The sequence below is a fragment of the Notothenia rossii genome (genome assembly GCF_949606895.1).
Source record: "Notothenia rossii genome assembly, chromosome: 3".
NCBI lineage: Eukaryota > Metazoa > Chordata > Actinopteri > Perciformes > Nototheniidae > Notothenia > Notothenia rossii.
In genome coordinates, this window is record NC_136901.1 from 86,287,065 (window position 1) to 86,303,283 (window position 16,219).

The following is a 16,219-nucleotide window of genomic DNA, read 5'->3' on the forward strand; positions in this document are numbered from 1 at the left end:
TGGGTTCCTCTTGGTTGCTTACATATGGAACCTGTCTCAGTGCTTACTTCTTAGATAATGCAGGTTTTGTATAGTATAGGTCTTGTATGCCATTGTATAGCCGTATTTACTTCAGAATAATTGAATACCTTTAGAATAATTATGGAGGAATTCCCTAAAAAAAAGAAAACCTATTCCCCACAAACTTCCACAAAGAAGTGTAGAAACTTTTTTTGTATCAAAAGGGTGATATAGGGAACTTCTCCAGTGTTAGTAAAATACATACTGTAAACTGTGTACCACTGTTGCAAGACAGATTTCCCCGAGTCGAAGCGGATGTACTGGCCCTTTAAGGAAGAACCCGCCCCTAAGCATGTGACTCAACAAGGAAGTTTGAATGTAGGGTTACATTAAACCACAGTTTAGCAAATGTTCCTTAATTAAACAATAATTGTGCACACTTTTAATCTGTAGTTTGAATCTATAGTTGGGTTAGTAAATACTCACGGTGGAGTGAGACCGAGCAATGAATAGGAAATAACGTCAGCAGTGCTTGTTGTCGTTGTATGTTCATGCAGTTTTGACATGTTTGAGTTGCTGCTGTTTTCTTCTCTAACTGTCCTGTTTCCACTTGGACATACATCGCTACCTCTCGTTATCAACACATGGCCATTCAAGAATGCAACGGCTGCAGGTAGGTCACACTGTTCTGTGTTGTTTAAAAAGTTTCATTCAGTCTGGACTGGAGTACAGTCATGTGACATTGTGGCCAAAACCTGCAGACAAACAGATGTAATGCCACCCGAAGATTTTTTTTTTTATATGATTTATCTTTTTGAACACCAACATATCGTTTCTGTGGCCTTTGTGTCTAAATTATTGTATAGATAGACAGATAACGAATTGTTGCTCTTTATTGCAATATGATTTAGACTAATAAACATAGCCTAGTGTTGTACTGCACTGCGTAGTATAGCCTACTGTGGATGCATTACCAATTAATTTACATATACATAAAGAGGCCTATTTTGCCCACTATATGTATTGCGAAGTAGGCTTCCTGTGTTGGTTTGCAACTGTGCAAAAACATGCATATGATATTCTGTAAAGTAGTCAATAAGTAGTTTTTTAGAAGTAAAAATTATCACTATCTACAGTTATTTATAGTTCTATATGGATGTAAACACACGAAGTGCAATATTTTTTTTTACAGAAAAAGCTACATCATTTATTAAGGAAGAGCAGAGGCTATGATTTGTTATTCTAGTATGTCCTCGGCCTAATGATTTGTGAAATGCATCTACTCTCTTAAGACTTAAAAAAACGATTCCATGTCTACCGGTTTTTGGTTGCAGGCATGCACACTGTGAACTCTCTTTATGATGAAGGAGTCTTCATAATTCACAAGGCTTAAATAACGACTATGTATTTATGTTCTTTTGATTACATTTTTTCCATTTCATTCTTGATTAGAATCCTGATTAAATGTTTAGAGCTGAAACAATTACACAGAAAATTAATCAGCAACTATATAAACCAACAATTAAGCCTAATTGTTTCAAACATGAATCAATTGAGCCATTTTCTGCTGCCAGCTTTCCGAATGTGCCTTTCTCCGTCATATGTAATGATACATATCATTTCTTTTATGTTTTGGACCATTGGCCATAGAAAACAGTTTGTGTTGCACATCTTGTGGAGCTTATAGCCACTGAAGCAGGACATATCTAGTATTTGGACTTCCAACTTCTATTAGTTTGTGATGTATTTTGTAACACCAGATCAGTCTGACACATCAAGCCACAGGAATCTTTTTGGAAAAGTTTTACAATCCAACAGCAAAGCCCTTATTTTTTTAGATCTAGCTCAGTATTCTACTAGTCTGAAATACAGAAAGATACATATTATCTTTATACAACGCAAATATTATCTAACTAAATGTAGATTAGAGGCAATGCACATACATCCTGCACCCCAAAATAATGTCAACAAAATCAGGCAAACGGAGCCCAAGACCAAATTATAACATATCTTCAAATATGAGTATTTGTAACAGCAAAGCATGAATGGTGACATGTTTAGAGCTGAGCTATTAGAGTTGAAACAATTCAGACATAAAATCAATGAGTAACTATTTGATCCACCGATTAGGCCTAATTGTTTTTGTCATTTATCAATTCAGCCTTTCTCCGCTTTCAGCTTTTCAAAATGTGCCTCGTTCTGTCGAATGTGATGGTAAATGGAAACTCTTCAGGTTTTGGTCTGTTAGTGGTAAAAAACAACACTTATGTTTCCTTGGGCTTTACAGATTGTGAAGGGCATTTTTCACTATTTTCTGTTGTCTCATTGGCTAAATGATTAATCAGTTATTATAGAAAATCATCTTCAAATTAAATGTTAATGAAACTAATTAAATGGTAACTTATTGTTCAATTCTTATGATGAACACAGGTCATGAACAGCATACTGCACGACATGCTTTCAACTTGTTTACAAAATATTTAAATAATAATGAAAAATTACTAATCAGTTCATAAAAGGATAATTCCATTATAGCGTAGGTTGTAATATTCATCAGGGATAATAAATAAATAAAATACAAATTAAAGACAGGGAATAAAAAATGGTTTATATTTTATAATTGTAATGTGTATTTATAACTGCAAGATCGAGCAGTTTTCCATCATTACAGGAGACAGATTGTGTGTATGTTGTATGTGCAATGGAGTGCAATCCCTGACAGGTTCAATAACCAGTATTTTCAGCTTCCCCTTCACACTATTATATGATGTGATTTTTGCAATATACTTGTGACTCCACTACAGCTTAACCGTCCAAGTATCTAAGACCATCCGAGTGGAAGATGGGGATAGGAAATTGGAAGAACCCACTAGGCTTCATAACTGCCATTTCCAGGTCTAACCAAAATCTATTTGATTCCCTTCAGGATGATACATTGGAGATGTTCAAGTTGAAACTGAAAATATCTCAGCACTGCTTGTAACTTATCAAGTGAAGTGCATTTCCAGCAGGTGCACAGGACCAAAAAAAAAAGATAGAAATGGTGTTAAAAAACATCGACAAATCAAAAGCTGCAGGTGTGTAAAGTTAACAAAAAATCTCACCATTTGATAGATGGATACCCTTTAATTTATCGCATGTGCATCACCTCGTAAACCTGAGGTGGGTATGAAAATGAAAAATGTGCCCGGCTCTCTGTTCTGTGGGCAGATATTTAAAAAGTGCTAGCCTCCACTATTGATCCGCCCATGCAGATCTTCATTCCTTCGGGGGCTTACAGAAGCAGCTGACTGACAATAGGAGGCTAATCTCCTCTTCCATTCTGCTGCCTTTTCTAAGTGAAAAGGATTGTACTGCTCATTTTCATATATATATATTTTAAAAAAAAAAGAATTATATCCTGAGACAAGAGCACTTACCGACGATGGTAGACAGACAGAATTAATAGATGGATGACTCATAAATGATAAGAGGGGGAATTTGTGATATAGCCTGCTGGTCGGAGAGTTTCGAGGCAAGCTGGTGACAGAGCTACCAGTTGGTATTTTGATCCCCCATGGGCCCTAGGGGGATCAGTGACCAAATGCTCGTCATCTCACAGTCTCTGTTTGTCAGGAATCCATCTCAGTGGTCAGCTCATCATGCATCTGAACCTTTTACATGTCTGCTCAGTTATGTAAACTCGACAAATAGTTTATTTACACAATTTGCATGCATTCTCAAAGAAAGCAGACAAGTTTGGAGATGACATGTCACTTGTTAGACGCTTTTTATCCAAAGCAACTTACATACTCAATACTGTGGGCAATCCCCACAGGAGCAATTTGGGGTGAAGTGTCTTGCCCAGGGACACAACGACATGCTGACTGCAGTGGGGTTTGAAACTGTGAACCCCCCTGATCCGAACACCAACGCACAACCCACTGCACCACACGCCTCCTGTGAGATAAGTGTGGTTTAGCATTTATAGGTCAATAAGAGATTACTTTTTAAAGCCAATATTTGATAGATTTGTTTGCACAACATATACCATTCAACAGAAGCAGCAAATGTGCTTTGTGCTATCAGATCATATTACATGAGCTGTCAACAATGCTATAAAACAAAAAGTCAACTGTGTCACAGAAAAGTTGGATGCAACGTTATTTTCTCAGCATGTGTCCTAACCTCACCTCGCCTTTGGCTTTAGTAAATATGACGGGACAAATATTTGATCAAGAAAATGATGGGCAGATACAATTTAATTGTGGTATTTACTTTTAGTCTATGTTTTCAGTATTGAACACGATGAGCAATCCTTCAGTACAAAAGGAGATAGAGTGTGTGCTTGAGTGTGTGTGGTGATTGCAACACCCGACAAGCTTCATAACCACCATAACACTCAATAGAAGCGGCAAATGTGTTTCTGATATCAGATCACATTACATTAGCTGTCAAAATGGCTATAAACAAAATGTAAAGGTACAATAAACAGTAACAGGAAAGCTTTCTCAGAACAGGACCCAGTTTCTTTCTCAGCGTGTGACCTTACCTCACCTCTCCTTTGGCTCAAGCAAACTGTGAAAGGCATCTTTTCACTATGTTCGGTCCTGTTTAGGCCAAATAAAGAATCAGTTAATACGTTAAGGAGTCAGAATTCATTCCAATATCATCACTGGCGGAGTATGTTTACTTCCTATCAATCTGTCTAGTTTGTCACATACTGAATGTGTCCCTGTTCTTCTCCTGCAGCGTGGAACGCCCTGCAGTCGGGCGGCTCCGTGCTGGATGCAGTGGAGAAGGGATGCGCCCGCTGTGAAATGGAGCAGTGCGATGGCAGTGTGGGCTACGGTGGGAGCCCAGATGAGACAGGAGAGACCACCCTGGATGCCATGATCATGAACGGGTAAACCCTGGACATAAAGCGCCCTTTAATTGAATGTAAAACTAGGAAATGACATGGTAATGCAGCATGAAGAAGCAGTGGATTAAGCAGAAGGCCGGTAACACGGACAATTTGCCTCGGCTGTCTGGGATTTAACAGCTGTTTAGTTTTTGACCAGCTGTCATGACTGCAACCTAAAAGCAGCTGTAAAACTGTATAAGCCCAGTTTCAAATGCTTCCATATCTTATATTTTAGCACTTTTGATGAACACTTTAATCTCCAGCATTGCTGTGTTTCTGGATTTGGAAAAACAAGCAATATATAGCTGTAAGTGAACCGAAAGGAGCTATATTTCATTTAAAAATAACCACTAAGAACCTGAAGCCGTCAATATGTTGAGTGACTGTCTTACATCTGTGCTGGTGCTAATATGCATCTTGAACATTTTCACCTATAAACTGTTAACCTTTCCTGTCAGCATTTCTTCAACCCTCCTATTGTCTTCGTTCCCCCCCCCCCCCCCCCTTACTTTGGTGTTCGCGGTCAAATTTGACCGGTCCTGCTATTATATTATCACAAAAACCATTAATCATCACCCAATTTCATTTAACACCCTTTCAAACTGTACATGTTGTATCAGACGACTGGCATACATGACAAACTGTAGTAAATATACAAAGAATAGACACTGAACATGTATTGTGTGTGCCAGGTGTGATCCATGTGGGGGGATGGGCAGATAAGGTGTGTGTGTGTGTGTGTGTGTGTGTGTGTGTGTGTGTGTGTGAGTGTGTGAGTGTGAGTGAGTGAGTGAGTGAGTGAGTGAGTGAGTGAGTGAGTGAGTGAGTGAGTGAGTGAGTGAGTGAGTGAGTGAGTGAGTGAGTGAGTGAGTGAGTGAGTGAGTGAGTGAGTGAGTGAGTGAGTGAGTGAGTGAGTGAGTGAGTGAGTGAGTGAGTGTGTGTGTGTGTGTGTGTGTGTGAGTGAGTGAGTGAGTGAGTGAGTTGATCTGATCCGGATGGTTACTAATTCCTTTTCTTTATGGCGGGAACACCATGGGTGTTACAAAGTTGACTAAATCATCCAAAATTCAATGAAAGTGGTGACCAGCAATTTTCCATGTTCAAATGTCTACTGTGAAGGATATCATAAAGCCTTAATGCAATCGAATTTAAAACAAAAAAGTTATGATTGATGAAAGTAGTAAATCGGTCAGATTTGAGCCGAAGACAACAGGAGGGTTAATAAAGCACTAATTAAGATTATTAGGATCAGAGAACAGTTATCGAGTCCCTCACTAGAAACATTGACACGCTCAGTTACCAAGGGAGGCTAGTGCCTGCTCACAATGACGGACAAAAGGCAAAGCAGTTTGTTATAACTGTATGGAAAAGTTCCTTCTTCCTTCTGCAGGACAAACTACTTTTTCGGTTATAGAAAAGTCATGAATACATTGTGGGGAAAGGATAGACTCCCACACTATATCCAAAATAGCTGCATAGGAAATACAGCAGCAGCAGCAGCAGCAGCAGCAGCATATTGTATACTTTGACTGGGCTCAATAATGGAAACACCTGTGCAGTTTAATGCAATCCAAAACAGCACCTCTGCAATAGATATCTATAAATACTTTAGCTGTTTTGGTGGATAAATATTAGAAACACCTCGTTATGATGCAATTTATTACATCACCACAAGAAACTACAGCCTTAAAAAAGTTCCCTCTGACAGTCCCAAATGAAAATTGAACTTAATGCTATAGGTTTGACAGATATATTACAGGGCATTTCTCGGAAATTGCATCACACTGTAAAGGGGATTTCTACTTTTCCTGTGTTTTCCTGTATCTTATTCATGAATATAGGACACTGGGCTATGATGATAGCCTGAGTAGTATTTCATGTGTTGACACACTGTGCTTATTAACTAATTTCAACTATAATATGTAAGTTTCTTCAGGTCATATACTCCACAGTTTGCCTTTCAACAGATACTCGTGTATCCAGCAAACCACTTAATGCTTTCTTTCCCTGCAGGGATACAATGGAGGTGGGTGCAGTGGCAGACCTGAGAAGAATCAAGAATGCCATAGGGGTGGCGAGAGCTGTGATGGAGCACACTGAACACACACTGCTAGTAGGAGAGTCAGGTATGTGTGGGTACATTTACACAACAAATCATGGTTTTAAAGTGATATTAACATGTTTTTAAATCTCGTCAATTACATTTTTGTATGTACAGTGAGACAAAAAAGTATTTAGTCAGCGACCAATTGTGCAAGTTCTCCCACTTAAAAAGATGAGAGAGGCCTGTAATGTTCATCCTAGGTACACCTCAACTATGAGAGACAGAATGAGAAAAAAAGATTCAGAAAATCACATTTTTTTTGTCTGATTTTTAAAGAATTTATTTGCAAATTATGTTGGAAAATAAGTATTTGGTCACCTACAAACAAACAAACAAGATTTCTGGCTCTCACAGACCTGTAACTTCTTCTTTAAGAGCCTCCTCTGTCCTCCACTTGTTAACTTTATTAATGGCACCTGTTTGAACTCGTTATCAGTATAAAAGACACCTGTCCACAACCTCAAACAGTCACACTCCAAACTCCACTATGGCCAAGACCAAAGAGCTGTCAAAGGACACCAGAAACAAAATTGTAGACCTGCACCAGGCTGGGAAGACTGAATCTGCAATAGGTAAGCAGCTTGGTGTGAAGAAGTCAACTGTGGGAGCAATTATTAGAAAATGGAAGACATACAAGACCACTGATAATCTCCCTCGATCTGGGGCTCCACGCAAGATCTCACCCCGTGGGGTCAAAATGATCACAAGAACGGTGAGCAAAAATCCCAGAACCACACGGGGGGACCTAGTCAATGACCTGCAGAGAGCTGGGACCAAAGTAACAAAGGCTACCATCAGTAACACACTACGCCGCCAGGGACTCAAATCCTGCAGTGCCAGACGTGTCCCCCTGCTGAAGCCAGTACATGTCCAGGCCCGTCTGAAGTTTGCTAGAGAGCATTTAGATGATCCAGAAGAGGATTGGGAGAATGTCATATGGTCAGATGAAACCAAAATAGAACTTTTTGGTAAAAACTCAACTAGACGTGTTTGGAGGAGAAAGAATGCTGAGTTGCATCTAAAGAACACCATACCTACTGTGAAACATGGGGGTGGAAACATCATGTTTTGGGGCTGTTTTTCTGCAAAGGGACCAGGACGACTGATCCGTGTAAAGGAAAGAATGAATGGGGCCATGTATCGTGAGATTTTGAGTGACAACCTCCTTCCATCAGCAAGGGCATTGAAGATGAAACGTGGCTGGGTCTTTCAGCATGACAATGATCCCAAACACACCGCCCGGGCAACGAAGGAGTGAAGAAGCATTTCAAGGTCCTGGAGTGGCCTAGCCAGTCTCCAGATCTCAACCCCATAGAAAATCTTTGGAGGGAGTTGAAAGTCTGTGTTGCCCAGCGACAGCCCCAAAACATCACTGCTCTAGAGGAGATCTGCATGGAGGAATGGGCCAAAATACCAGCAACAGTTTGTGAAAACCTTGTGAAGACTTACAGAAAACGTTTGACCTCTGTCATTGCCAACAAAGTGTATATAACAAAGTATTGAGATGAACTTTTGTTATTGACCAAATAATTATTTTCCACCATCATTTGAAAATAAATTCTTTAAAAATCAGACAATGTGATTTTCTGGATTTTTTTTTTTCTCATTTTGTCTCTCATAGTTGAGGTATACCTAGGATGAAAATTACAGGCCTCTCTCATCTTTTTAAGTGGGAGAACTTGCACAATTGGTGGCTGACTAAATACTTTTTTGCCCCACTGTACATGTAATACAGAGATCTAACTCGTATTTTTGAAGGAGACACCTTTCTTTGGATCTGATAAATCTTTATCAGGCGCTTGTCACATTAGGACGAAACCTTTTAGGCACTCACGTAATGTGTTTTTTGCACTCGAATAAGCTTTGATCCCTACACGACTAACATCAGCAGCGAGTGATGAATGCATGGATCAGAGCTACACATAACCCTCTCAACGTAAATGGAATGGTGCTATAACAGAAAAGAAAAAAAGAGCATTACAGTATAACGATTTATTTTCTACATAGTAATAAATTAATAGAGGAAATGTAAGGAAAGTGAAGGCCAAGATTTAACTTTGTAGTTCCACTAGTGTCTTGTAAATCCAATTAAAAGTCTCATATGTCAAGAAATCCTTCGAAAAAATAGGAAATTCATGAAATAATTCATTTTAATTGAAACATCCTTCTTATGCGAACGGTAAGGTCACTGCTATTGAAATCAGAAGCGATGTAAGACCTGTCCTCCCTCACAAGCCAACATCTAAATGAGATGAGTTGGCCTGCAGCGCTTCTTTTGTTTGTGACCCTTTCTTTCCTTCTAGCCCAAGGTCAGTGTGGAGCAGAATGTGTAACTTGACCTGAAAGTATTACTTGTCTCTTTTATAGCCTCTGTGTTTGCTGAAAACATGGGCTTCGTCGCAGAAGACCTGACTACCAACAACTCTGTGAATATTTTTTCGCAGTGGCTGAAGGGCAACTGCCAACCTAATTATCGAAAGGTGTGTGTGTGCGTATTAGAGAGTGTGTTTTTCTCACTTGTATTGGCTACAGGCGTGCTCCTTTTTAAAAGATTGATAATAAGCCGGAAAACTGACAGGCATACTAAAGGAGTTCATAAAAATGTCTGCTTTTGTGGTAAAGGTGATGCCCTACAGCGTCGAGTTGTAGCTATTCTTTAAAAACGAATCTATTAATTTGCTCCATAATACCCCAACATCTGTAGAGAAAGTAATTTGTCAGCAGCTTTAGTGAGAGTGTGGTGTGTCCTATTTATCAAATGTACAGCATTTTACACTTTGGGGGTGTCCAGTTCAAGGACCTCCAGTGATGACCTGTGAGCTGCTGCACTCCACACCGAGGAGCTAAGTGCCGTCCTCTCAACAGCGAGGAAGTGAAAAGCTTTTACTTCTACTTCTCAATCCAAGCCCACACTCTTCATGCCAACCTTTGAAAGCAATACAAGTATAACGTAATCAAAACCTGTGATATATTGTGTTAAAGGTTTAGAAAGCATTCAGTAGTAAATAATAGGACTGGGGAATATTGATTAATAAAAGAAAATCAAGATTGTTAGATTCTGAATCAATTCACAATTCGAATGTGAACATTTTGTTTTGAAATTGGCATATTTTTGAGAAATAAAATGGAAAATAGCCTACGCCTAGTAATTAGATTGATGTAGCACTTTCTTCAGAACTTCAACTTTTTTCTCTTTAAGTCCTTGATAATAGAGAATATAAAAAATAGATACAATTATTTCGCAGTAAATAATTGTATCTTCTATTATATTCTATCTACTTGGTTTGCCTTTGTGTGTTTAGATAATACCAATCAGCTGATATTATCTTTTCAAATACCATAATCTTGTACACACTTGACTCGCCACCCGTACGATATTACCTCACGTCCATACATGTAGGCAAAACTTCCACCAACTGTATGATGTACCTGGAAGTCTGTCTTTGTGTGTGACACTTTCAGATTGTTCCTAAAGTCCCAGGAGAACAACTGTAGCTACATGTTTCATAACAAAAGAGATTGTTTCGACAAGTTTTTGAAATGGAATATTGAAGACTTCTTGAAAAATGCCCAGGCACCTCCATGAAGTAGACTAGGTGATATTAATGAACAGCCTGAAAGAAATGTATGATACACACACTCCATGCAAAAATCCTTTTTTTTTTTGCATTGAACTTTTACCTTTTTATGGCCTGTGTTTCGGGGCTGTTCACCTAATCTCAAAATATGACATTTTCCGGCAGAATGTTACATCAAAGGAGCAGATGAACTTTTCACACCTCCCTGCAGGTCAAGCTGCCTGCTACACTCAGTCACTCATAAAAAGCAGAGAGACAGGGAAACCTTTCTCAAGCTGCTCTTTCCTCAGGTACATTCGGTTGCAGGTCTCAATAAAACATGGGATTTGACCGCTTAAGGACACATTTGAGCTGCGGCAGGAATTCAAACTGAGGTGTCTTGCTCATTCAATGTTTCAAGTTGTTCAAGATTTTAGAACGAGACTCCCTACTGTTTTTATTATCCGCTTGGTGCTGATAGTTTTATTGATAGCACATCAAAGCAAATGGCTGCAATTTGCCACGTCTTGTGTGCCATTACAATGAAGTTGAAGGATTATTAAATTATGCAAACAGTGATAATGTTTTCTTTCTTGTCTGAAGAATGTCTTTCCAGATCCTTCCAAGTCTTGTGGACCTTACAAGCCCAGGGCGACAGTGAGACAGAACACGAGGGCACAGCTTGTTAATACGCGTTCCCATGACACCATAGGTAGGTTTTATCTCTTAACACTGAAGGTTAAGTCGGCTATCCTCAGGCAGTTCAGTATTTAAGCACTTCATTGAAACTAGACATGGATGAAATGGCAGAAAAGTGTGCCAAAAAGAAAAATAGAAAGACTAATTGAAGTAGATGTTACATGGAACAATTCAGGTTTTGTTTCTGTTCAAATCTGGGTTTTTTATAGCATGGTTTACTGATCAAGACACTTTGAGGCGGATTTAAAGAGGCCCTATTATGCTTTATGGGGTTTTCCCCTTCCTGTAGTGTGTTGTATGTTTTAGTGCATGTCAATGGTCTGCAAAGGCTTACATCCCAAAGTTCCTTCCAGAGGGAGTTTCTCTCACATTGTAAATTATGGGCTAAGGGACAGGATATCGCTAAGCAGTTGACCAATCAAAACAGAGCTGGCAAGTTAACCAATCAGAGCAGACTGGGCTCTGGTTTCAGACAGAGGGTGAAAAGAGGTGCTGCAGCACAGGCAGTATGAAAACATGTCACAGTAGAGTAAAAAAATACAAATATGAACCTGACAATGAGCCCAATATGTCTCTTTAATGTCATGCTCAGACAGTCTTCATCAGTAATAGCCCAACATCACACTTTAATTGATTGTCGGGCTTTCTTTAGCTACTAGGAAACCATGGTGACGGATGTACAGTTTCAAAATAAAAGACCTTTGGGGACAGGGATGATAGCTCATATATGAGACTTCAAAGGTCTTTTTACATCACGAGAAGTCCCAATTTAAGGGGTCATTTCTCCCCAAAAAAATGTTTTACTCACTATATCAACAGCCCCCCCAAAGATATTTTCCACCAGCCGCCACTGTCTAGGACCTAACATGCATACACATTCACACACCGTTGGCCATGCTATCGGGGTCCGTGTACTTTTTTTCAGTTTGATTTTTCGTTTCAACCAAAAACCAAAAAACGAAAATACCAGCCTTTTTCCGTTTTTTCATTTTTTATTTAAAACGGAAAAACGGAAAAACGGAAAACCAAAGCAACATTTCAATACACTTGTTATCTTTGCACCAGGGATGATTGTTCTTGATCAACACGGTCACCTGGCTGCTGGCACATCCACCAATGGACTAACTCACAAAATTCCTGGGTATGTAGATTAGTGTCATATGAAATGCTTATCATGTTTCAGCATGCATTTTCTCAGGTATATTATGTTTCCTATCAGTAAATACAATATAAAGATACTTTTGGATATCGCTACTGAGTAGAACATAATCATTATACATGCTAAATAGTCAGTTTCAGTGATTTCTCCCTCTGTTTGACCAGTTTAGTTAAGTTATAAAAGGCTTTGCAATGTATTACAATACTGGACGAGTGCATATATATATGGTTGCTGCCACAGTTTATTTGTGTCTCTACACGTGGCCTTATTCTGTGTTTATATTTTGGTCATATTTCCGTCCTGCAGCCGTGTCGGGGACTCTCCCATTGTGGGAGCGGGGGCCTATGCAGACAGCTCGGCTGGTGCTGCCTCTGCTACTGGAGACGGGGACCTCATGATGCGCTTTTTGCCAAGGTACCTATTGTTTTCTGACTTTTCTTCCTCACTTCAAAATGCATGTGAAAATAGCTTCCTGTCATTGTCCTCCAACAGTGTTCCATATTAAATTCCATAAGACATCTTGACTGGATCACAACTCCTTTGTGCACCCTAACCAGGGCTTTTTTTAAAAATATGAGTCCGTTACATGGAAATATGTTTCAGCGGGTATTGACATTGGTGACGTGCAGTTTTTGAACAGCCAATTTCTGGTGTGAACCTTTTGCTGTGAGTACAACTCCAGTATTAGAAAGAGTGGAGGCGGTGACTACATTGCCCCAAAACTGTCATTTGTGGATTGCACAGAAGAGGTGAGATATTTTTTTTTTAGACACCGAAGCTGCTGTGAAAATACGGCAGTCTCAGAAGGGTCGTTTTTGTAAGATTTATTTATCCAGGATAGTTTGGGAGTATATATATATTTTTAAATTGCACTCTGCTTTACATTCAGACTCACACACAACCACACCCAAGGGCCATCTATTTCAATCATTGTTTTCTGAGCCTCTTCCTGGAAAGATTCTGCGTTGTGTTTTACAAGAAACTATGCTACTTGTGGACCGAAGTGTGTCTATCATTCATTCTCCTGTCACACACATTTTGAAAGGTATGGTAACAAAACTTCCTAATGACAACACTGTCAAAATGTATCATCATTATCACCAGCAATAACCCGGTTTAAAAATACATCCGTCTTGTATGCTGGCCTTATAGCCGTAGGTCCAAAGATCCTGAATCTTGAAAAGTGTTATCTGATCCAGTTAAATGTATAATAACTCTCTACAAAAAGGGGGATTTAAGTCTAATGAGCTTGTTAACAAATGAGGGAAAAAACGTCTAATATAGTACATTTTCTGTCCATAGTAACTGAAGAATGAAGGTTAATTTACATATTTCTTGTTTAAATTCTAATATTTTCCGGATATCAATTGAGGGAATTGCAATTGAAGAAGTGGTCTGACCAAATGCTTGCTTAATACAAATATTTTTGGAGATTTGAGTGAACAGACTACATTTTTTAATCAAGGATATTGCAATGTGTGCATTTGACCCAAGTCTATAGAGTTAATGGCACATAGTCTCCGTTATTCACATTGCAGTGATGTTAAATTCAGACTTCCAAACTCTTGGGTAATAACACAGCATAAAAAAAGAAAGAACATGTTAGTCAATTATACGCAAAGCAGGCCTTCTTTTCAGATCAGAAAACAACTTATTTTGATAAACAAATTAGGTTGAAATCTTTCTTCATAATGCTTAACAGGCCAGGCAGGAAACATGAACAAACACTTAAAGTACCCAAAGTAATTCATCAGTATTCAGAATTGTTTAAAATCCTATATATCATTGTTTTATTGTGTTAATCCCTTAAAAGTGGCAGTAGGTTAATGTGCTATTTCTAATATATCTATATATTTGATATATAACTCTGTAGATACATTTCCCGCTGAGAAGAAACACAGCCTTATTTCGATCTTATTTTAGCCTTATAATTAAATACATGTTGTGTTGTTGATCTGACTCTGCAAAAGAAGTAGGTACATTTGACACCTCAGTGTTTCATCACATCATATTTGTTTGCATCAGATGTTTTCCCTTGCTATAATCTCAAACACATCGCGATCATCACGTTGGTCGGTGGCCCTGACGGCACTTGTTAGTTCTCCTCATGTGTACCACGTGTAATCCTGCCAACAGCTACTTGGCCGTGGAGCTGATGAGGGCCGGGGCAGATCCCTCGGCAGCCTGCAAGACGGCCATTTCCAGAATCAAGAGGCATTACTCAGACTTCTTTGGAGCCATCATCTGTGCTAACACAACAGGCCATTATGGTGAGTGCTAATGTGCACAAATGCATTTTGTTAATCTGCTGCCAAAGGGCACTCACACCACACATAGAGGGATGTAGTCAAGCATATGCACATTTATACACTTATTAAGGCAGTGTGTCTTCGATTTCAATTTGTATATATATTTAAGAATGTGCATGTTTAAGATACAAGTTTGCAGAAAAACGGGTTGGAAAATAATCAATTCAAGCCTCACCAGATAATATGTTTGTAATACTAAATAAAACAGGTTGCTGTAATCTCAACAGCTTCCTTCTTTTCAAAATATTAATACATGGTTTTAGAATATTTGCATTGTTTAGGCTTAAAACCAGAGCTTAACCTAAATAATGAGTTATCTCAACTTTCAGCACCAAACTATTATGCAATTAAAGGCTTCTCTAATATCATTAACATTAGGCTTTTTAAAATGAACATGACTGGCCATTTGATGCTGAGCTTGAGAGCCTTTAAAAATTATAAAATCAAAAGTTTGTGACATTTAAATTAGCTTTTCGAATATAATTAATTTACTTTACTAATTCCAATTTGGGATTTTTTTTTTTTATGTCACATCAGAATGTTAAAAATGCATTGCACATGAATCAATAAAATAGAAAATAGTTAAAGATATGCACCCAGAGCATCTCTATCGAATACACAATATAAGTTCAATCAGGAGAGACGGTTTTGATGTAAGAATACATATTTATTGCCAGGAATACACAAATGTATGTAATGACGTTTTGGCGATTAGGCCCCGTTGTGTAGGAAGTATCATTCAGGAGGGGAGAACCGATCCGATGAAACCGCCCGGGGTCTAGACACTGGTGGTGGTGAATGGATGGTTGGGTTCGGTCTGAAGGGGAGGGGCTTAGCTTGACCCTGGATTCAGAGGGACAGGAGGTGAAAAGGGTTGCGTCGAGCCACCTGAAATGGCAACTGTCAGAGGGGGGAGAGCAGATTTAAAAGGTTTAGCGGAGCGCTATAATAGGCTTGTGGGAATAGAGCGAAGTGATGGGTTAAGCTGGGGAGTGACGCCCCCGATCACTTATTGAGAGGAGAGAGAGTAGACATAGTAAATGAATGAGAAAAGAAGGTCTTCCTGGTTGAACTTGCGCTGAGCTTCATTACACGGAACTTAATTGAAAGTACACTGTAACAGACAAAGATGACCTGAAGAGGGTTTCCAATGTGTCTGGAATAAAGGGTTCGTGTACTGTGCATGGCAGGTCTATATATAGAGTACATGTTTAATACCGTGTATGAATTGGGCGTTACAGGGAAAGGAGTTAACATTTTTATTTCACCGCTAGCGTTTAATCTGTCTCTCTGTGATCTCCTCAGGTGCGGCCTGTAACAAAGTCCCCGGCCTCTCCCAGTTCCACTTCATGGTGTCCAACCCAGAGTCAGACATACCCCTCCTCAAATCTGTGGACTGCTTTTAAATGTCGTATGAATCTCTACAATAACCACTCTCCCTCTGTATTTGTATGCTGATGATTTTGTTTTTAATTCATAAATAAAATATAATTTAAATACAAACAT

At 39.0% G+C, this 16,219-nt stretch overlaps 1 protein-coding gene across 1 annotated transcript; it reads left to right on the plus strand.

Moving 5' to 3' along the window:
• Positions 1-359: 359 nt before the first annotated feature.
• Positions 360-16,216, plus strand: aga (aspartylglucosaminidase). Its single transcript, XM_079667813.1, has 9 exons — positions 360-673; positions 4,732-4,885; positions 6,899-7,011; positions 9,357-9,469; positions 11,150-11,258; positions 12,311-12,386; positions 12,711-12,818; positions 14,541-14,674; positions 16,019-16,216. The coding sequence occupies exons 1-9, from the start codon at positions 565-567 to the stop codon at positions 16,117-16,119; spliced, it is 1,017 nt and encodes a 338-aa protein (XP_079523939.1). The 5' UTR covers positions 360-564; the 3' UTR covers positions 16,120-16,216.
• The last annotated feature ends 3 nt before the right edge of the window (positions 16,217-16,219 follow it).